This window comes from Martes martes (assembly GCF_963455335.1).
Source record: "Martes martes genome assembly, chromosome: 2".
NCBI lineage: Eukaryota > Metazoa > Chordata > Mammalia > Carnivora > Mustelidae > Martes > Martes martes.
Window position 1 is genome coordinate 64,577,041 of NC_137889.1, and position 24,503 is coordinate 64,601,543.

The following is a 24,503-nucleotide window of genomic DNA, read 5'->3' on the forward strand; positions in this document are numbered from 1 at the left end:
AAAAGGGCTCATATCCAAAATATACCTTTAAATTTCAACAACTTCTGAAAAAAAGGGCAAAAGACGTAAACGGACACTTCACAAAAGAACATATTGCCAATAAGCATGCATTAGTCACCAGGGAAATGAAGTTAACACCTACACAACCACTAGAACTGGGAAAATGAAATAGTCAATACCAAGTGTTGGTGATGATACCATCTCATACACTATTGGCAGGAGTATAAAATTAATAAGATCACTCTGGAAGACTTTTCACAGTACCTACTTAAGCTGAACATAACCACTCTAGATTCACTCTTAATACAGGAACCTCAAGGTATTTGGCTTTCCTACTTCTGGGAATACAGCCAACAAAAATTCATAGACACAATCACCAAAAGAATCCTCAAGAATGCTTACAGATGTACTATTTCCAATAATCAAAGAACTGGATATCACCTAAATATCCATCATCAGTAAAAGCAAAAGTTTTGGTATATTCATCCACTGGTATACTATACATCAATGAGAATGTGCAAACTATATACACCAGTGAACAAGGATATTGAAAAAAAGAAGTCAGGCACAGAAAAACTTACTCTGTATGATCCCACTTGTACGAAATTCAAAACAGTCAAAATAATCTATGGTGTCAGAAGTCAGGATAGTGGCTACTCTAATGGGGGACAGGGAACCTGTAAATGGAAGGGGTTTCTTCCTGGGGACCTTCTGGGGTGGTGGTGTTCTGGATCTTGATCTGATCATTGGTTACGCAAGTGTATCAATGTCATGAAAATTCATCAAATCATAAATTTATGGTTTATGCACTTGCTTTAACAGTGTTCTGATGTCAATAAAAATTTACACCGGAAAAAAAAAAGCCAAAACCATTTCGTATACATTTTAGCAACACCATTTTATGAGAAATAAATACTCCAGGGACACCTGAGTGGCTCAGTCAGTTAAGTGTCTGCCTTCGGCTCAGGTCATGGTCTCAGGGTCCTGGGATCGAGCCCCACATTGGGCTCCCTGCTTAGCAAGGAGTCTGTTCCTCCCTTTCCCTCTGCAGGCGGAACAGCAAAGAAAGGGTTTTTTTTTTTCATAATTATGTATATATTATATACATTTTGGGTGTAATATTACATAAGTGATATATCCTCAAAGCATCAGATTTAGAAGAATCTTACTGGTGTCGTTAATTTTGATCACTTGGTTAACATGCTATGTGGTTTTTTCCCTGTGTAATTAACATTTTTCCTTTTGTAATAAATTATTTGTGAGAAGAAACTTTTAAACTTACAAATATCTTGACCTTCATTAAATTTTCCCCCCTTTGATTTGATCCATTCATAATTTTTGCTCCCATCTTTACATGGGGATTGCAAACAATAATTTTGCAACATTTGTTTTATTATTAGTCAACATTCTCCTGCTGGAAAGAACTGTCCTTTTGTCCCCATTTATGAATTTATTAATCTATTAATTACAAGTAGGAACTCATGGATTCTTATTTTATTCAATGGGTTTTAATTTGTAAATGCCCTTATGTATGTATGTATTTGGTGCTTAAATTCTCTCAGATTTGGCCAGTGGGAGACTCTTCCAAACATGCTTCTATATCCTTTTAATGGCCTGTAATTTTTTTTTAGTACTTCCTTAATTTCCAACGCAAAATGTTTCAGAGTCATCTTGAATCTGTCCTACCCTAATCCTGAAAGCAGCCATTTCTCCAAGGAGCTATAGTTCCCTTCGGCAAGGAATGGAATTTAGAAACCAAGACCTAGTGCCAGGTATGCTCACTGCTCCTAGGATTATACCTTGTCTTCTTCACTTAATAGTATATCATGAACTTCTTTCCATGTCTGTACATGTACCTTAAATAATTCTTTATGACAGTTGCACAGTACTACACTAGGCGAATGTTTTATCAAAAATTATTGAAATATTTTCTTATTAATAAGCCTTCAGATAGTTTTTTTCCCCAATTACAGCATTACATTAAGCACCCCTGTACACACATTCCTATACACACATGTATTTATCAGGACAGCTTACCAGAAGTGGAAATACTAGGTCAAGGACTATACAGATCTTTAGTTTTCTTAGATAATGCCAAATAGAGCTACTAAAATGTTGTACTAACAGTGTGTAAGTTTTCCCCACACCTGTGAGAAAACAGGATATTATCATTTTTAATGCTAATATAATTACTCAAAAAAATGTTATATTGACTTTATTTCCATTTCTCTGATTAACAATTTTAAGTATATTAATGCTTTGTTGTAAAAGTTGCAAATTTTTATCTCAGCCTGTCAACTGTCTTTTAACTTTATTTACACTTTCACCAGATATATTAAAATTTTTTTAAAGTGGTCAAATTTGTCACTCTTCTATGGCTTTTAGACTCTATCCTGTGTTTTCCTTTGGAAACCCTTCATCACTCAATGAATTCTCTACACTTCGATATTTAATTCACCTTGAATTAAAGTAAGAACCTAATATTTTTCCCTATATGAAAAATATCTCTATCTCCATTCATCCTTTCTCTGCTGATCTGAAATACCACATCTGTATCATTACTAAATCCCTATAAATTCCAAGGTCTGTATTTATTTTGTTCCACTGATCTGTTTTTCGATTTCTGCATCAGTGTTTTTTATTTCTAGAGGTTTGTATCTAATAAGGCAAATTTCTCACTTTTCTTGGCTATTCTTAAAAGATTTGCTTGTTCAAATAAGCATAAGATTCAATTACTTAGGTTCCAAACAGTGATTTTTATAACGGTAGTTAAAATTGTTTCTACCAGGGGTGCCTAGGTGCCTAAGCTGGTTGAACATCCAACTCTTGGTTTCAGCTCAGGTCAAGATCTCAGAGCCATGGAACAGAGCCCCACAATGAGCTCTACTCTCAGTGTGGAGTCTGCTTGGGATTCCATTTCCCTCTCTCTCTGCCCCTCCCCCCACCTGTGCTCACTTCGATGCTCTCTCTTGCTCTCAGATGAATAAATAAATAAAATTCTAAAAAAAAATTGTTTCTACCAGATAAAATAGTAGCACTCATCTCTATATCTTTCAGCACCTCTCTTCATGGTCCTCAACCCACACTTCTGAGCTTCATGAAAAATAAATACCAGGTCTAACTCACCCAGACCTACTCAAGCAAAATGTATGGCATTTTTATTTTTACAAAAAGTGCTCTGGTGTTTCTGTTGTATAGTCAGACCCTTATTTGCTATGTAAACGAATCAATGATAAAGGGATCCTTTTTCAAAACAGTAGACACCAGTCAATTTCTATTTTGCTTAGGCAAACAATTTTAGTGACTTAACTATAAAATATAAAGAGAAACTACTTATGGCAAAGAATCTAGAATCATGTGATAGCAAGAAATCTCAGCAACACACAACCTAGCTTTTCTGGTGGGCAATTCAGCTATGTGTCTCCATAAACTGAAAAATATACATACCTTTTAACTCAATTCTTTTTTTTAAGATTTTATGTAACTCGGGGTGCCTGGGTGGCTCAGTGGGTTAAGCCTCTGCCTTCGGCGCAGGTCATGATCTCAGGGTCCTGGGATCGAGCCCCACATCAGGCTCTCTGCTCAGCAGGGAGCCTGCTTCCCCCTCTCTCTCTGCCTGCCTCTCTGCCTATTTGTGATTTCTCTCCCTCTGTCAAATAAATAAATAAAATCTTAAAAAAAAAATTTTTTTTTAAATAAGATTTTATGTAACTCAATTCTTTATTAAGAAATTTATCCCAAGAAAATAATAAAGCCAAGTTCTAAGTACGAAGATATTTACCCTTGTTCTTATATGCAGAACAGTAGAAGCACCTAAAAATTCTAAACTCAGAACAAAAGGAAATTGGTTTTAAAAAATCATGAAGCATATCTATTAACATGAAGAGGCTCACAAAGAAAAAGCAAACATATTTACTGAAACTTTTGAAACAAAATTAAATTGATATACACACAACTTTACTTACACAGAACTGACACTCAACCAGCACACTAATTCAGCCAATCTATTCATTAAGGCCACTGCCTATTTGGTTGGTGCCCTATGCCCTACTGATAACTATTTTACTTCTTTATCATCCTGTAACATGCACAGAAAAGTAAGGAAGAGTATACAGCAAAGAAGAACAGTAGCTATCTAACAGTGAAGAGTTTAGAATAATTTTTATTTTCTTCTTTTACTCATCACTATGTCTTAAAATATTTATATGTTACCTTTACTACCATGAAGTTATTGAAGGGGGCCTCTTTAATCTACGACAAAAAAAAAAAAAATACTAAGTTGTACCAAAATTAATTTTCCACTAAGAAACTGAAAGCTGGTCTTAGTTCTACTTTGTTTTTTTTTAAGATTTTTTTTTTTTTTGAGAGCGAGCAAGCATGTGTGCACAAGCTGGGGGAGCAGCAAGCAGAGGGAGAAGCCGGCTCCCCCAGAGTGGGGCTCAATCTCAGGACCCTGGGATCGTGACCTGAGCAGAAGGCAGATGCTTAACCAACTGAGTCACGTAGGCATCCCTAGAGTTAAACTTTAAAGGAAAGTAAGAAAAAGGCAAACAGGGAATTAAGACTGGAACAAACATCGTGAATTTAAAGGTCACAAAACTGCAAATTCTCATCCAAATAAATACTCACTAAATAAACTTTCAAGTACTGTTTACTCTTTAAAATTAATGTTTTCTAGTATTTACTATTTAAATAACCACTTACCTATGATGTCTTCTTATCTCTGCACATTCTACTGCCATCCCAAATATGACAGCACTTGCTGGTATAACTTTCCCATACTTTTCACAATTACCATTTTCACCTCTGCTCTAAAATATAACAATAAAAATTATATTCAGTTATATTCATGTATATAAAAACATGTGTGTATGATTATGAGAAAGAAAACTAATAAGAAAAAAACTTTAAAAGCAACAGGTAAGGATAAACAAGGTCCTTTTTTCTTTCAAAAGATTTTTTAGGGGTGCCTGGGTGGCTCATTTGGTTAAGCAACTGTCTTCGGCTTGGGTCTCCTGGTATTGAGCCCCTAATCGGGCTCCCTGCTCAGCTGGGGCCTGCTTCTCCCTCTGCCTGCTGCTCCCCTGGCCTGTGCTTTCCTCTTCTCTGTTGAACAAATAAATAAAATCTTTAAAAAAATAAAATAAAATAAAAATGAATGAATGAATAAATAAATAAATAAGTTTTTTTTGGTGGGGACATCTGGGTTAAGCGTCTGACTCTTGGTTTTAGCTCAGGTCATGATTGCAGGGTCATGACATCAAGCCCTGTGGCAGACTCCACGCAATCCTCTCCTCCCTCTGCACCTCCCCCTATTCGCACATGCTCTCCCTGTCTCTCAAATAAATAAGTGAATAAATATATAAAATCTTTTTTTTTAAGATCTTATTTATTTATTTGACAGACAGAGATCACATGTAGGCAGAGAAGCAGGCAGAGAGAGGAGGAAGCATGCTCCCTGCTGGGCAGAGAGCCCAATGTGGGGCTTGATCCCAGGACCCCGGAATCATGACCTGAGCCGAAGGCAGAGGCTTTAACCCACTGAGCCACATAGGCGCCCCAAAATCTTTAAAAAGTTTCTTATGGGGCACCTGGTGGCTCAGTGGGTTACATATCTCACTCTTGGTTTCAGCTCAGGTCATGACCTCAGGGTCATGAGACAGAGCCCCACACTGGGCTGCACGCTGAGCTGAGTCTACTTGACATTCTCTCTCTCCTTCTCCCTCTGCCACTCCCCCTGCTCCCTTCCCCCCCCTAAAATAAAATAAATAAAATCTTGTAAAAAAAATTTTTTTTAATTAAAAAGTTTCTTTGAGGGGTGCCTGGCTGGCTTAGCTGGTAAAGCATGCAATTTTTGATCTCAGGGTTGTGAGTTCAAGCCCCACATTGTTTAAAAATGAAATCTTAAAAAAAAAATTGAAATTGAAAAGCTTCTTTTGTTTACTAGCCTTATTGTGGAGATCATTTCACAATATATACAAATTTCGAATCATTACATTCTATACCTGAAACCAATATAATGTTATGTGTCAGTCGTACCTCAATAAAAAAGCTTGAATATTACTCAGCCATAAAAGAGAATGAAATTTTGCCATTAGCAAGAATACAGATGGATCTAGAGGACATAATGCTAAGTGAAATAAGTCCAAGAAAGATAAATACTATATGATTTTACTCATATATGGAATTTAAGAAAGAAATAAAAAGCAAAAAAACAGAGATAAACAAAAAACCACTTAGATGGAGAGAACAAACTGATGGTTACCAGAAAGGAGGTGGATGGGGGGATGGGTGAAATAGGTAACAGGGATTAAGAGTACACTTATCATGATGAATGCTGAGTAATATACAGAACTGCTGAATCAGTATGTTGTACACCTGAAACTAATATAACACTGTATGTTCAGTATACTTAAATAAAAACATAGTAAATTTAAAAAATGAAAAACAATGAATGTGATGCCATGTTAATACTAATTTTATTTAAAAAGTTTATTTCACTTTCATTGCTATATGTGTGTTTGTATATGTATATATGTATATATATTTTTTTCAACAATAGAAATAGGAAGAGGAGGGTATGACTTTAACTGAGAAGCCAAAATCACTACTACCTATTTGAAAGACCAACTGCTCTTCTTTTCAGCCTTTAATTAGGTATTTTAAATTCAAATCATTTTCTGTAAATAGTAAATTCTCATGACATGAGACTTTCATTCACATTACATATTATAAAAGACTTTCATTCACATTACATATTATAAAAACTAAATCTATAACTCATGGGCCACCTTAGAGAATTTCACTGCAAAACACAATTTGGCAATTTTAAGAGTTAGTCCTGTCCAATCAATTGGTACCTTAAAACCACACCAAATCAGTTATCACTACACTCCCCTTTGATAGTTTGCCAAAAATCCAAGCAGTGAGGGCTACTGAGACTGAAAGTACTTCCCTTTCTCAATCCTACTCAAGAATTCCACAATAGCTGCCCCACAGTGTAGCCTCAATTACTATGAATTCCTTCCTGGAGTCTTTTTTTGGCCTATCTACCCCATGGAGGTACACAAGTATATATTACATTACATGATTAAACTGGTTTTTGCATGGATTTCTTCCCAACTACATAGTATAAACCTTGATAGGAGGGTGTGTTTCATACTGCTTAGCAAGTACACAAAGGGGCTCAATAAATACCTACTGAAATAATGAGTTCTTTATCAAATTTAAGTGTTTTCATGCTGCTTACCTTTGGCTGCAAAAGTAAATGCTCCCATGCATGAATCAAACTCTCCACAATTCCTTCTCCAAATAAACCTGCATCGACAGTTTCTGTTACAACTAGGGACACTCTATAGAACGATTTTTTAAAGATATATGTAAGTAAAATATCATGCTATTTAAGTAAAGATGTCAAAGCTGAGAGAACAAAGGAAAAGTATATTATAGAAACAGTTCACATATAAAATGTTCTAATACATTTCACTTTTTTAGTATCTACCCTCAGATCTTAAGGAACTTGACTCTACTGTTTCACAGGCTCCTCTGTTCTCCACTCACCCTCTGGGGGCAGGGAGACACACAGCCTTCACATGACCCTGGAGCCTCTTCAGGTGATTCTTTCACTGCTTAAATTCTTAAGAGTGCTTCATACCCATTATCTTTACCAGTCCCCTCTTTAATGTGAGTAAATGGATTTTTAACCCCAACACTCTATAAAAATATTCTCTATCATAAATAACTCCCCTACTTATAAAGATGAGTAATCTTTCTTAGTTCTCATTTTCCTTAATCTACAAATAACATGTAATGTACCTGAGAAGACTTCCCTCTCAAAATCCTTTCTCTCCCTTCATTATCCATGTTTACCTCTTACACATTCACTATAGCTCTCTGGTTGCTTCTTTTGCTTTACTACTACCTGTGAGTTTTCACAAAAGCTTAAGTCCACAGAGTTGGGATCTTCTGACCATTCTTTCTAGAAAATTTCACCCAAAGACATATAAAAATATTTTCTCCCTTCTCTGAACTTCTTTAGCACTTATTGCTAGTAATATTTATTTATATAATTAGAAGATAAAGAAAAGTTTCATGAATATTCCTTATCTTCCTCTCTAGATTATAGGTGCCTTGAGGAAAGAAACAACTTTGGATTCCTCAAAGTGCCTAAACCCAATATTATTTAATTACACAGAATTTTCAATATTGATGGTTGCATACATTTAAAATGTGGAAGGTATCTCAATCATCTAATCCAGTATCTTGAAATCTCTAGATTTGCTCAAGGTCAAAATAAATTAAAAACAGAGTTAGTACTGGAATCCCTATCTCCTAATTCAAAACCCATAGGTCCTTCTATAACACTATCCGTGAGAGAAATGAAGGTTAAATTAAGGTAACTGATTCATGCCACCAAAATTCATAAATTGAAGCCCTAACTCCCAAGTGACTACATTTGGAGCTAGGGTCTTTAGGAGATTAAAATTAAAGTTAAATAAAGTCATAAGGGTAGGGCCCTAATGTGACACGGCTGGTATCCTTATAAAAGTGGAGAAGACACAGGTGATCTCTCTTTCTCCTCACATGTACAGAGGAAAGGGCAGGAATGTAACTGTCTGTAAGCTAGGAAGAGAGCTCTCACCAGAAACCAAATTTGCCAGCACCTTTGATCATGGACTTCTAGCTTCCAGAACTGTGAAAAAGTAAATGTTTGTTGTTTAAGCTACCTAGTCTGTGGTTATTTTGTAATGGCAGCCTGAGTGGATTACGATAATTCAGGACATTGTTTATTTCTATAAAATGTGTCTCTCTGTTTCAACAAGTTAGTAAGACTTCTTCCATGAATATCAATGCTGAGCCCATTGGAAGTATAATTATTAAGTAAACAAATATTATTATATATACGGAAGAAGACTTTTAAAAATCACAGTCCAAATGACAACACAGTATAAAAGTCCTCTTTCAATATAAATTGAATTTAAGTAAGATGAGAAGACAGACCACCCAGGAGAGATATTAAAGAAAGTGCTACATTAAGAAAACTGTCTCGAGGCTCCTGGGTGGCTCAGTGGGTTAAGCCACTGCCTTCGGCTCAGGTCATGATCCCAGGGTCCTGGGATCGAGTCCCACACCAGGCTCTCTGCTCAGCAGGGAGCCTGCTTCTCCCCTGCCCCCGCCTCTCTCTGCCGGCCTCTCTGCCTACTTCCGATCTCTGTCAAATAAAAAAAAAAAAAAAAAGAAGAAAGGAAGAGAGAAAAGAAAACTGTCTCAAAAATGATAGTGTTGGACCAGATGATTTGTAAATCCATTCCAGCTCTAAAATTCCATCATCCTTGCAATATAGATTAAAGTGAGATGATATAGTAAAAAGCCAAGATTTATGAGATAATATCCAAAGCATCTGAAGAAGCCAGGCCAAAATACTTTGATGGCTTTCATTTTAGCCAAGGTTAACACAAAATATGACAAGTCCATCAAGCCAGATCTACTCTTGCATTATTTTTAACCACAATTTTTAAATAGTGACCACACAAAAGATAGTATCCATTTTCACAACCAGAATACTAAAATTAACAGAAGAAAAGTAACTTGCTAAAGGTCAAGTATATTTAGTAAATATCTTAGCACAAGTTTTTTTTCCAAGATCTCTCTAAATATTTTTTATCAAGAATATGACCTTATGGGGGCGCCTGGGTGGCTCAGTGGGTTAAAGCTTCTGCCTTCGGCTCGGGTCATGATCCTAGGGTCCTGGGATCAAGCCCCACATTGGGCTCTCTGCTCAGCAGGGAGCCTGCTTCCTCCTCTCTCTCTGCCTGCCTCTCTGCCTACTTGTGATCTCTGTCTGTCAAATAAATAAATAAAATCTTAAAAAAAAAAAAGTATATGACCTTATGAAAATCCATCTTATGCTAAATGATCCCATATTCCTATCTTTACAATATAAGGGTCTTAGAATTTTTATTTGGGCTAGAAGCTCTAAACAGAAACATCTGATTTTTAAAAATTATAAAAATAAAATTATATTACATAAATACTATATAATACCTTTCAGGAATGTGTTTTGGAATTTCTATGTCAAGTGACTTCATATGTAACAGTTTGATTCCTGCTTCCATCTTGTTTGCGGCCACTACATCACAGGCAAGTTCATACATGGTCTTGGACAACTCACAAGCATATACTGAGTGTGCTCCAGCTTTTTTAGCAAACATGCTGCAAGGGGTAAAAGTGCTCCATCAAGAAAAAATAATCCACTGCAGCTTTTCACATTTTAGTGTAATTATTAGGCTTGACATGCTTTTTTCCTTTTATTCTTTAACTAACACAACCATTATTCATTCCACATTTTAAAAAAAATGAACCAGTATTCTTATCAAGAAACAAATCATACAATAAATCATGATACTCATGTTTTTAAGAAGACATAATTGACATGAAAAATGTCGACAGGCTTTAACTTAGACAATTAGACTCAACCACAATATTAATGCAAAAAGTACTCTTAAAAGGCATTATTCAAAATTTCAATAGTAACCCCAAATTCTTAGTAGTTATGTCCAGTTCTTGATAAAATAGTTACAGTGAAAAAAACAATAATAGTAGTTTACATGAATAATCATAAGATTATAAGAAATAAATTGAACTCTATTTTTAAATTCCACTGTTAAATTTTCCATATTTGGTAAAAAGCTTTAATTTACCTTAGTGTGTGTGTGTGTGTGTGTGTGTGTGTGTGTGTGTGTATGTGTATGTGTGTGTGTGTGTATGCATATAATTAAAACACAATTAAAACAAACCTTAGTATTCCAGTTCCTGCTCCAATGTCCAAAACACTCTTGGACCCCAAGCAAACTGCATTTTGGATTGCTGCATTATAAACTGTATTCCTTTTGGTGTCATTAAGCATGATAAAGTGCCAGCGTTCCACCAACCAGTTTGCAACACGATAAAAATTCTCCTTTGCATCATTGAATTCAGGGTTTAGTTTTACTGCTTTATGAAAATATCCAGCTGCTTCATCTCTAAAGCCCATTCTACAGTAAAAAATGACAGACAAAATGTTCGGTTATTATGGTATCAATTACTGTGCCTTTGTTCATGCCACTCATCAGGCATGAGAATCACTCCAGCACCCCAAATCCTACTCACTCCAAGCACCATCACTTATGAGAAGTCTTTTGTAAGGATGACAATCTTCGATCATTTTTTTTCCTTTCTGAACCCTTATTGTATTTATACATTCTAGGAAACTGACTATAAATTACTATTATACTAAAATATAGTAGAAGCTCTCAGAGTCATCCTGCATTTAACCAACTCACTAGAAAACCAGTGCTTTCTAAAAATCATTCCTGTGTAAAACATACTAATGCCTAAAGCTAGTACGGGGTGTGACTGTATACCTTTTCTCACAGCAACTGAGTGAATTATCAAGAGCCAGACCAGTTTTTATCAGTTGTACTTGTTATTATAATTACATATAATTACACATTTCAATTAAATGTATTTAATATATAAGTATATAAAATATATATATTATATAAATGTAATAAATATATATGATAGAAACTAAATAAACATAACTGCAAAGAGAGAGCCACTGTTTCTGAGGACATTAAGCTAAATGCTTTGATAAAAATCAAAGGGGAGTCATCCAAAAGTTCCTACTGAATTAGATGCGAGCAAATCAACAATAAAAGCGGGAAAACTACTGAACTATCTAGAATAGGGCTTCTTGAACTTTCTGTAGTAAAGAATCCATCTCCCCCTTTTTAGATACATAAATATTTATGGACCAACACAGTTCTACTGCATGTGATTAGCATGCAACTCACCCATCAGATTTCAGCAGCGCCCTAACTGGTCCACACTCTCTTTCACAAGTGAGTTCCCTGATCACATGCTTGGATTTAAAGCAGTATCAAAGTGCTATATACATTTCTAAGCACTTACGCTCAATTTCTATACTTACCTGTCACTGACTGATAATCTGTGGACCTGCCCCAGTATGTGTTCCACAAATCGAAGAGACATGAGCTAGTAAAACCCTTTTACACTCACACTTCTTCACGAGACCTTTTAAGCATTTGAAAATCAGACTATTCATTCTAGGTATGGTTTACATAAAACAAACAAACAAACAAACAAACAAACATTCTGGAACTCCAAACAGGTAACTACACTCTAACAAAAGGTAATGGCCCTATGTCAAATGACTGGCACTCATGTTTAAGATTAAAATAAAAATGTTTAAGGTTAGTATCTGTTAAATTTTAAGTATCTTGAAGACAGGGTTATCTTATTCTACAACTGACACTACACAAAATACAATACGAAACACATTTTACATAATCATTACTCAGTGAGACAAAACTAGCAATGGGTATTTTAGAATGTTTAAATATCAACAATCTGCTGAATCAATGCCAAACCTGCCCCTAATAATTTCCTGGGGTTTGTGCTTCCCTTAAGTTTGATTCTTAATATATCATTCAGGTTTTTTTTTTTTAAGATTTATTTCTGGGGCGCCTGGGTGGCTCAGTGGGTTAAAGTCTCTGCCTTCGGCTCAGGTCATGATCCCAGGGTCCTGGGATCGAGCCCTGCATCAGGCTCTCTGCTTAGCAGGGAGCCTGCTTCCTCCTCTCTCTCTCTCCGCCTGCCTCTCTGCCTACTTGTGATCTCTGTCTGTCAAATAAATAAATAAAATATTAAAAAACAAAAAAGATTTCTTTCTTTGACAGAGGCAAACACAACGAGAGAAGGAACACAAGCAGGGGGAGTGGGAGAGAGAGAAGCAGGCTTCTTGCTGAGCAGGGAGCCCAATGTGGGACTCAAGCCCAGGACCCTGGGATCATGACCTGAGCCTTAGTCACTTAAGTCACTAATGACTTAGCCACCCAGGTGCCCCATCATTCAGTTTTCTTAAACCATAATGTTAATCTGAAAGATATATGGTCCACTCAATTAAAGTTTATCTGATATCGATAGACCCAACACGTGTGTCAGTATCAACAAACTATAAAACCACCCTTCTTTTAACTAGAAAAAAAGAAATATCTTCCTAATTAGCAACTTAAATGTTTTATTTAAATCTGATGCTATTGGACTATTGGACAAGGTTGTAAAGTTGAGACTCTCCAGGCACATACTGCATTTCACAAAGAGAAGGAAGGAAGAAAGGAAAGCTATCGTTTAAACTGGAAATTTTTTTCTCCTGGAGCTGTGATTCTCTTAGTGTGGAGTGAGTGACCGCTGTTTTTGATGGGGAAAGTAGAAAGGACAAAAGGTAAGAACGACTGTTGTTGAGAACAAAGACAAACTATATACCAAAAGCCACATTCACACTTTTACAAGTTCTGAATTCTCAAATATTTTGCATAATTACATTTCCTGAAGCAAACAAGCATTTTTGTCTCAATAATTGGTAACTGCTCAGACTAATATCTTAAAACAATAGGTAACCAAATTATGATCCATCAAAAGTGTACAGAGCTCCAATTTTCTGTTGAATTGAGCTTATCCTAAACATTAGTTTTAAAATGTTATGATCATTACACGCCTATAATCTGGAAATATAACTGAATCCCGTAGACTAACTGTCCTTATATGGACTGAAGAACTAAAGAAAATTTTGAAATTAAAATGTACACTTTTAACTAATGTGACAAGTTATTTAAAAACTTCTTAAGTTAAATTTCATTTAAAAGGCAAGCAATTGCTAATTAGTAGAGATGGAATCTGTGTATCAGGATCAGGTTAGCTGTTAGTGTAAGCAAACAAGCCTCAGTTGAAAAATCTGCCTCCTATTCCCAGTCATTATCATACTCTACAATTAGAAACTGTCAAATATTTGTCTCTTAAAGGAGTACTTATTTCACTCCCCAAGCCATGCTGATTAAGACTATTAAACTGTATACAGCTACATCCCTGAGACTAATACATTTTGATAAAGATACTTCCTTTATAGAACTTTTCATTGAATAAAACTCAATATGATTGGATGAACACAGCAGTAATACTAGAGGACAACTGCTGGAACATGTAAAATGATCTCACTATATAGAACAGGATATTAGCACGCTGTTTCTTACAAGAAGCCTCCTGCTAATTTGTACAAAGTGAAACCAAATTTAATAAAACAAATCCAAAACAAAAATTGAGGGTTTTCGGGACGCCTGGGTAGCTCAGTGGGTTAAGCCTCTGCCTTCGGCTCAGGTCATGATCTCAGGGTCCTGGGATCGAGCCCCGCATCGGGCTCTCTGCTCAGCGGGGAGCCTGCTTCCTCCTCTCTCTCTCTCTCTCTCTCTCTCTCTGCCTGCCTGTCTGCCTACTTGTGATCTCTCTCACTCTGTCAAATAAATAAATAAAATCTTAAAAAAAAAAAAAAAACATTGGGGGTTTTCATGTTTTCCTAGTTCTATAGTTTCTATGGAGAATGGATAGAATTTCTAATGTCAAGATTCCAGCCAGATCCAGAGAAGAGATTCACAAGTTCCCTGGCAAGGTACCACAGTGACTTACTTCACAGCCATCCTGCAACATACACCTTGGTCCCCTCCGTCTCAATCTTAGCCCAGTGAAGGGAACTCTTCCTCAGATACTCTGTGTCAACCCTTGGGGCAATGGCTATTATGTAGCACAAATATAATATTAAAATTAATCTGTTATTACATATTATATTTGCTATTCTTATATTCTTTTGAGTTCTCTCTACTTCTTACTAGCCAATCCTTCATTACTCTGATCCCTGGTCACAGTTAATAATTCTTTATATTAAACTTTCCTTTTCAAATTACTGTGAGATTTATCCCTGATCAAGACTGATACAGAGTAATGCTTAACAAGTAATACTGAAATCACTACAAACCTGAAGAGATGCTCCCCCATACTATTACAAATCACTTCATCATCAGGAAACAGTTCCAAAGCTTGTTCATAACAACCAAGTAAGTCTTGTGTTCGATTGAGAGAATCAAGTTCTTCAGCCCATCTAAACAGTGTATACTGAAAAGTTTCCTATTTGAAAGAGAAAACAGTAATTTAGTCAATAACATAAATGAAGAACATACAGCATCTGATGATTCCACAGAGAACAGAACTTAACTACTATTAACTGATTACTTTAAATTTTATTTAGCTTTAGTAGACAATTTGCCAAATAAACAAATGCACAAATGAATTTTACCACCTATGTAGCAATAACATGCAGAAGTAGAGAGTATGACCACTCTAAACTCTCTCCATTCTTAGCTATCATATCACATTCTCCACCTACCTCTCTTTTGTGGGCTCCTATGTTTTAGGAGTTGTTTTTGGCCGCCTTCTCCTTTCTCACCCATCTCCAATGCATTAACTATCACTCATGCATTGAGGGATGAAGCGACATCTACATCTCCAATCAAGACTCTCTCCTCTTTTGAACCCGACTCACAGACACAACTTCCTATTAGTCATCTCAACAAGGAACTGCACCCTCATCCATCTCAAATTGAGCTCAACTCAACTATTTCCTGAACAATCAGTATGCAAAGAACTGGAGCTAAAACACAGCAATGAACAACATAAATCCTGTTCCTGTCCTCACAGAAGACTTGCTGGGAGAAATTAAACATGCAATTTTAAAAAATTCAAAATGCTCTAAAGTGAACGTATTATATTCCTCTTACACAGGATATAAGGTTAAGGTACCACCCAACCTCAAACTACTTATTTAACATAAGTCATCTTATTTAACACTACCTTAACTCCAATGCAATTAGTTTCAAACCCAGCCAATTATAGCTCAACATCTTTAAGTCTGTCATCGTCTCTCCATCCCCACTGTTAAAACATAGTCTGGGCCTTCTAATACTTGTTGGACCACAGTAACAGCACTCCCACTGTCCCCAGCTCCAATCTCACCTCCCTCCAGCTATTCTCCACATCACAACACCATAGAAAGAGGGAAGGCTTTAGTCATGCCAGTTTTATGGTGAGCACATTTTACATCATCCTCACAGATTTACAGAAGAGTTGATACTTGTAACTGGATTCTGATGTAGTTTACTAGAGAGAAAAGGATATGTAAGAAGAGTCTATAGTATCAGGGGCTAAAAAGCACAGATGACATGAACTGGGTCAGGGAATCTACAGGTAATCAGCTTGGTGTGGCTGAAGTGTGGGCATGGGGAATAGAGTGAGTAGTGAAAAATAAGACTAAAGAGATCTTTTGCTAAAGCCCGCACAAGGAATATGGCCTTGGTTCTGCAGGAAACAGAAGTAGTTTCTGAACTCTACTGAACATGAAGCATTCAAATACAGGCTTTAGATACACTTTTGATGTGCACTAAACAGGTATAAAAAAGGTATTGTCACTGTTTTACAAAGGAGGAACCTAAGGAACAAAGAAAGAAACCACACTTGGGTTGATTCTACTGCTCCTACCGATAAGAGCAAACTGTATCTCAAGATAGCACCTTCTCCTCTTCTTGGGGCCAGCTGCTCATGAAATTTACACTAAATTTATGTTAACCACAAACATCTAGACATTACTGACATCTAGCAGGTAGAGGAGATCAACAATGTTGCTAAACATTCTACAATGCACAGGCCAGCTCTCCAAAACAAAGAATCACTCCGTCAACAGTCAGTAACGCTAATGTTGAGAAACGCTGGGTGAAATAAAGCAAGTAGCTTGAGGCTGAAAACTGAATGCAAAATTAAGTGAAATCATTTAAGTTAGATTCTAAAATAACTTGAAAAAAATTTCAACATTTAAATAATAACCATCACAATCCAGTAGTTGCAGGTTAAAGAATGCATCATCAAATGATAACTTTAGGCTACTTCCAAACTTTATTCAACTGTTGATACCCACAACATTCCTTCTGCATACAGCTGGGCCAGGGGCAAAGGTCCTGAGGCAGGGATACTAGAATTAGATATAGGAGGAGGGAGAAGATCCCTTGCGGCCTTATTTGCAACACAGTCTTTATATTAAAATGGAAGTTTTGAAAACGAGAAGTGACATCGTTTGACTTGTTATGAAATGATCACGCAGGCTGTATTGGGACAGCCTACCGGGGAATGCCTAGTTAGGAGCCTGCCGCAACAGCCAACAGATGACTGAGGCTTTAACCAAGGTGGTAAGGGAGAAGGTGGTGAGAAGTGGTCAGATTCTGGATATATTTCAAAGATGGAGCCGACAGGATTTTCTGATGGGCTGATTTCGGGCGTGAATAAAAGAGAAGTCAAGCATGAACAGTAAATATTAATAGCAACCACTAGCCACCCATCGCAGCCACCCACCTCCCCCAACTTATTTTACGTGAAGAACACAGATCTGCCAGCAAGTGAAAGAAGGGACCTCCTCCTCACCTTCACGTCGTCTTTAAGCTCCGGTGCCAGGCTGAGTACGAGGAGGTAGTGGGCATAGGCGGTGCCGAAGTCCTGGGCGCCCAGGCAGTGCTCTGCGCTCTGCAAGGACCGCGACACCAGCTCCTCCCGCCCGGCTGCCCCGCCGCCACTCCGGGCACCCCGACGGGGCCTGGGCCGCGAGTTCGGCATGCCAGAGCCACCGCCCTGAAACCTGCGCTTGTATAACCAAAGGGAAAATGTTTGGCTAAACGGTACAACAAAACTGTGCCGATGGCCACACTTCCAAGGGACTTAAAAAGAGCGCGAGAACCCGTACAGGAAAGTTATCCCTCTGCAGCGTCCGTGCGCGCCCACCACCGCCAGACAGAAGCCCCGCCTCCCCCCGACCAGGCGGGCTCCACAGACCGCGACTCCCAACCCCGCAACTAACGACACCGGCCGCCGGCGCACGCCAAGAGAGCGTCAGTGCGCCCGACGTGGGCACGTCGCGGTCCGCCCCCTCCCGCAGGAAGGGTGGTGTAGGGCGGTCAGTGCGCGTGCGCGAAGCGTGCCTTCGCTGGTCCTCTGTGGTATTCTCGCCTTCTTCTCCCCTTCCCTCCTCCTTCTCTCCCTCTTCTCCCGCACTGAATCCGAACTTTTCTCTTTCCTGGCGGCCAGGAGTGTGTGATTTCGACTGCTAGACCTCACAATGCAGACCCAGTCAACGCGAAGCAGCACCCAACCGTGAGGGACCTGAGTGGCTATGAGGAGGGAAGGTCAGGCGTTCGCGGTGATGCTTAAGACCTTTGGGTCCTGATTCATCAAATCTCAAATTGGCAAGACTGCAAAGAACCCCGAGATAACAAACGTACCTCAGAGGTGCTAGAGCAAATGCTTTCACAGGCATTATTTTAGATCACCCTCACAAAACCCCATGAGGTGGGCCTTTAAATCACAATCTTAAAGACGGAGACAAGGACACCCTGAGAAGTTACTTGCCCAGTATCACACAACCGGTTGGTGGCAGAGGCGTGGCTCAAACCCAAGTTCCATGAGTTGTTTTAAAACGAGTTTAGGGTCTATTTCACTGTTCGGTGTATCACCGCTGTACAGTGATTATATTAATACATAGAAAAAGTTTTTCTGCCTTCAAGTGTGGCCCCTAAGAGATGGATTCAAAACTTTAAAGGGGATGAGCTTGGGAATTAACACTTGAAAGCAGTCATTTTTGTCTTCATTTTCACACATGCCAGTGGTGAGTAATTTACTTAGCAAAAAACAACAAATAGAGCATCAGCGTATCAAACTAACACGTTGGGGGCTCCTCCAAGTCTCTGCCTTCTCTATTGATCTGATTCTCTGAACCACCCTTCCTCTGAGCGCCTACCAAAGTCATTCCTAATCAATTTTTCGGAGTCCTGGTCACTAGATTGTAACCTGCTCTCTTAGAAAGTCCCTCAAAGACAGTAACTATTCTTAACCATTTTTGTAACCTTTGCCCCTAGCAGAGTCTAGCTCAAAGTAAGGACTAAAAAAATTTTTTAATGGAAAGTACCTACCATACTACCAGGTTTTGTAGATTTCCCCAACCATTGAGGTCCTTATTTCTTGCCCCTTCTGATTTGCTACTTTTTGTACTAAACAATTTAGGATGTAACTATATATTTCCTTAACAAGACTGAAATGCTAGTCCCCAAAACCTGCAGGGAACCACATTAGAATGTAGTAGAGCAGGAAAAGACCACCAAACTTAAAAAAATTAAAAAAAAAAAAAGCATTCTAGTTCAAACTTGACCTTTCCTGCCCATCCAATTTTCTTTAAGAAGCATTATTTTAAAAAAAAAAAAAAAAAAAATCTTTAACAAAGCTGTATTTCCTACTTTGGACCAAAAATTGTTATAACCATCAAGTGAGATAATGAGATGTATAAAAGTATTTTATATATAAGATATATTTAATGCTAGGCATTGTTACTATTATCTAGAGTTATTTAAAATTTACCTGGCTTATTAAAATAAAAGTTAGGTCACTAACACCTTCAAGCACTTGATCAGAAATGTATGCAACTCATATCATTTAATAGTCTAAAGTAATTGGCCAGATTCTCCCTTCAGAATGCAGAGGGAGACCTACCAAACTTTCTCTGCAGAGTTTTTGGGTTAATGCGGAATCACTTAGAGGTCATCGTTCTAGTCACCTCTCTGAGTCCTTGATTCAGCTGAATTACTTCACTTCACAGCTTATCTTGTAGTCCAGGGCATCCTTTCCCATTCTACAGTGGCAAGGTTTCTCTTGTCTTGTTTTATTTTGTTTTGTTATTTTGATCTGTTGGTTTATTGAGATAACCTACGTCCCTCAAACACCTAAACTGCATGAAGTTTAATGTGGACATATATTATCAATATAGGCTAAGAGATGAAGGAGGGACTTGGCAGGAAGTGGAGAGAAGACAGAGAAGAAATGAAAGGAGCCAACCTGCCTTGTTTCATTATCATCTACAGTATCATCCTGTGGACAGTGACTACTGCTAAAAAAGTGCAAGGGGTGCTTCCTGCCATTTGTGAAATCCTTCACTTACCTCTGTGAGCTGCTAAGTTGCACTGAGTTAAAATGTGATTAATTTTCATAGAGAAAGCACAAGTGACTAACGTTTCTTTGTAGTTCATAGCTTGGACACTATGTAGGTTGATGTGTGAAACAAAGTCAGAAAAAAATTTTTAAATTTCCTTACAACCTACAGCCCATTGACAAGTCATTGAAACAGGCAGAATGACATTCCTCTAGGAACTCAACTGCCTAGATGTTAATACTTTATAAAGGGCAAAAAGCCATCCTAGTCTGACCAACCCTTCCCCCTGCCACCCCACACCAGGATCCTGTAAGTCTACTTTAACATATAAAAATTCCTTTGGAAACTTCCTTTCTCTCTAAACCTCCCTCAAGATATGTGATGGCAATCATCCCCCAAGCACATGGCCCATTGATACACATCTGAAGGGTCTCATGACTAAGGTTTTATTAAACAGTAATAAATGACCTTTTCCCAACAATAGTTAGCCCGCTCAAGGTCCTGGCAACCTTGCTTCCAAAATTCCTTAGAGACCTAACCTAGAGACTTACCTATCCCTAACCCCTTCCTAACTTGAAATTATATAATGGGCCACTCCTCATGACCCCATTGTATTTCTTTCTGCCCACAGGTCCTGTCCCCGTGCTTTAGTAAAATCACCTTTTTGCACCAAAGGCATTCAAGAATTCTTTCTTTGCTGTTGGCTTCAAACCTTAATGTCATCTTCCCTACATCAAAGGGTAAGCCATTTGAAAAAAATAGAACTGATACAAATAACATGGGACATATGGTTACCTTAACAAAATGGAATAAAGAATATATTTTGACTATTTTCCTTTATTACCTCATTTCTAATTAAGACTTAGAATTACTCAGATTGTTCATATTTATTGAAGGTCAACTGTATTTATTGTAATTCTTTTTCAGCCCTTTTTGAAAGAGTATTTATTTGATTAAAAGAACTCAAAAACATGTTGCAAAACAAATGCAGAATGTAGATTTTACTTCCTGAGACTTAATCAAAGTTTTCTTTAAAAATATTGAGGGTTGTGGTGCCTGGGTGGCTCAGTAGGTTAAAGCCTCTGCCTTCAGCTCAAGTCATGATCCCAGGGCTCTGGGATCAAGCCCCATATCAGGCTCTCTGCTCAGCAGGGAGCCTGCTTCCTCCTCTCTCTGCCTGCCTCTCTGCCTCCTTGTGATCTCTGTCTGTCAAATAAATAAATAAAATCTTAAAAAAAAAATTGGCATCACTCCTATGTTTCCAACTGCCTTCTTCCCACTCCCACCTCACAACCAAAACTATAATCTTTAATTACCTTTGAGAGGCTGTTTGATTCCTTCACTTATGTGTTCTAGCTCACCATCTTTTAGTGTTCCAAGAAAAACCCCACTGATTAGAAAACCACAGCTGACTCAGAAGCAAGTTTAATGAGGTTGTCTTTTACCATGTTCTGGGCAGCTTGTCAACAAACCACACATGCCAAACAAGGAAGTAAAACCAACTGAAAGGCTCTCAGTCAACTTTACAATGTGCAAAAGTTGAAAGTTAACAATCAAAAAAAGGGCTCATAGTAAGTTCATTAACAAGGGATAAATAGCTTGCTGGTCACAATGATCTTGTGTTTATACTTTCTGTGGAGATTCATACTTTTTTGTGTAATTTAGTTTGTTTTCTTTTGTGGTTTGGAGACCTGTTCTGAACTCTTGCATTTGAAGATTGTTTAGGGAGCTTTTAAACAATATCAATGTCTAGTCTTTGTACCTAGAGATACTGATTTAATTGGCCTGGGGGGGAGGGCAGGGAGAGGGTCTGAACCTGTGTCCTTTTTTTTTTTTTTTTTTAAGATTTTATTTATTTACTTAACAGAGAGAAAGTGAGAGAGCACAAGCATGGAGAGTGACAGGCAGAGGGAGAGGGAGAAATAGGCTCCCTGCAGAGCAGGAAGCCCAATGTGGGGCTCTATCCCAGGACCCTGGGATCATGACCTGATCCTAAGACAGATACTCAACATCTGAGCCACCCAGGTACCCCTGGACATGAGTACTTTTAAAAAGCTCTCTGAGTGAGTCTAAAGTGTGTGGTAGGGGTGGGAATGTGGTGCAGGCTTCTATTTTATCTGATATATTTGAAGTATTTAAGGTATTGTAGTATAAAATGTGAGGGCAATGTAGGGAGTAGAAATATAATTTTTTATGGCTTAACAAGAATTGTAAAAATTCTCTAAATTCTTTTGAAGTGATTGCTATGTGATGAAGAATAGAATGTTCATCATATTGAATTACTTGTTGGATAAAAAAAATTATAACTAGATCAACAAAACACTACCACCATCAACCAACTGATTGGGCAGGGAAATTTGCATTGATACATTCCCAATGCTTAATTTTCCCAGTTTCTTCTATCTTTTTTGTTTTACTAAAGTTAGGATTATTTTGTTGTTTTATAATAGCCCCTTTCTATTGCTCGTGGCATTTCAAAATACAAAACTCTAATAATAGCTAGATCAGTGTTAAATTCAGGATCTGGATGTACAAGGACATAAAATAACAGTTTCAGAGACAAGGTAAGAGAAGATTCACTTATGCAGTGCTACTGTGTACCAAGTACCATGCTTGCTTCTGGAGTACCTGCCTGAAGCCCCTGCTGGGGATACCTACCAAGGTGCTGGTGCTGGGACAGAGTCCAGGTAGTTTGGACAGAGCATGTCCTCACAGAGCATTCAGGAAAATGCTAAAATCCATTAGGGAGCAAAGAATCTAAAGCCCAGAGTCACCTCAGTTCTCTGTACTCCTCTCCCTATTCCCCATCAATCATGACTAGTCAGGTCTCTGCAGGAAAAAGATTCAAAAGGCTTAATTCTAGAGAGCTTAACCGAAGGACATTTTATAGAGATAGAGTTTGTGAGATACCCACAGAACATCAATAGCTGGACGCTATTACCATCCTCTGTCCCGAGGAAGCAAAATAAGAAGACTATATTACTGGAACCCAGAAAGAGCTGTAGCTGTGGAAGAGGGGCCACTGAAATATAGGTGTACTATAAGTAGAGGAGAATTCCCTGACCTTTTACTCTTACTGTCCTTGTCTCTCACTGTCCTCCAGCCCTCAATAATACACGAGCCAGAAAGGGAGCTTGGATGATACAGCCTATAGAGTCACGCCCTCCAGAGCAAAGAACAGAGCAAAGACATGTAGAAAATGGTTCAGTAGAGCAAAGGGTAAGTAACCATCAGAATTTACTATGTTTTGCCTCTTTTACTCAGTAAATTTTTTTTAAATCTGCCTTGTCCTTTCAATGCTTATTACCATTCTCTGTGTTCATGTTCTTTTTTTCTTTTCCCTTATATTTTATTTATTTATCTGACAGAGAAAGAAAGACAGCAAGAGCAGGAACACAAGCAGGGGGAGTGGGAAAGGGAGAAACAGGCTTACTGACAAGCAGGGAGCCCTTGTGGGGCTCAATCTCAGGACCCAGGGATCATGACCTGAGCCCAAGGCAGACGCTTAACTACTGAGCCACCCAGGTGCCCCTGTCTTCATGTTCTTTTAATCTTTCACATTGTCTGTTATAATGGCGTTTTCATCATCCAGCTTTCATTTACACACTCCTTAAATTCATCTTTTATGTTGTAGCTAGAATGATCTAAAATACAAATTCCCCATTCAAACTGTATTTTACAAACTGTATTTTACAAACTTTTTTCTTAGTTGTTTGTGTCAAAAATTTCCTAAATCCTAATTGAAAATATGATCATCTTTCATTAGGAAAGGGTTGTGTTGAATGTGTAGGTTTACACACAGAGATGGTTTGGTTTAGAATGTATTATTTGAATAAATGAATTGAAGATCATCTGGTATCCTTAGAGACAAAAAGCCAAAAGATTGTTTAGTTATATTGTCCACCCTGGGCAAAATAAAATGGTTGAGCCACTTAAGATTGGCCCTTAGAGGTAAATGAACTGATAAGGATGCAGCCCCAATTTCTTTTGTAGCAACCTTGGAGGAACTGGACCATCAGGGTACAGGCTTTTCTTTCAAAGGTAGGAGATGAGACAAATTGACTTTAAAAAATCTAAGCCAGGGGCACCTGGGTGGCTCAGTGGGTTAAAGCCTCTGCCTTCGGCTCGGGTCATGATCCCGGGGTCCTGGGATCGAGCCCCGCATCGGGCTCTCTGCTCAGCGGGGATCCTGCTTCCTCCTCTCTCTCTGCCTGCCTCTCTGCCTACTTGTGATCTCTGTCTGTCAAATAAATAAAATCTTAAAAAAAAAAATCTAAGCCATAGTCATAGGCTAGGCTTTTTGGAATTGGCCTTTTACATCCTCTGCCTTAAAGGACTCTCCTTAAGACGCACTTAAAAACACATTATAGCTCAGTGATTGTGAGATCAAATACTGGAGCCAGATAGTCTGGGTTTAAATTCTAGCCCTGCCACTTTCCTTCTAGGTATCTTGAATGAGTTAAAATCCTTAACTTCTGTACCTGAATTTCCTCATCCATAAGATGAGGATCACACAGTATCTGTACCTTAGCTTTGTTGTAAAAAGTAAATGAGTTAACACACTTAAAGTGCCTGAAACATACGAAGCCCTCAATTAAAT

General features: G+C 38.0%; 1 protein-coding gene across 1 annotated transcript in view; it reads right to left on the minus strand.

The window, feature by feature from the left end:
• Positions 1-17,805, minus strand: part of PRMT9 (protein arginine methyltransferase 9) — a 39,706-nt gene extending 21,901 nt beyond the window's left edge. Inside the window, exons 1-6 of the mRNA XM_080796702.1 lie at positions 17,356-17,805; positions 14,867-15,015; positions 10,797-11,033; positions 10,045-10,212; positions 7,250-7,352; positions 4,705-4,811 (exon numbers count right to left, since the gene is read on the minus strand). Of these exons, the coding sequence (XP_080652828.1) occupies positions 4,705-4,811; positions 7,250-7,352; positions 10,045-10,212; positions 10,797-11,033; positions 14,867-15,015; positions 17,356-17,544 (953 nt within the window). The 5' untranslated portion in view covers positions 17,545-17,805. The remainder of the gene's footprint in view (positions 1-4,704; positions 4,812-7,249; positions 7,353-10,044; positions 10,213-10,796; positions 11,034-14,866; positions 15,016-17,355) is intronic.
• Between the last annotated feature and the right edge of the window lie 6,698 nt (positions 17,806-24,503).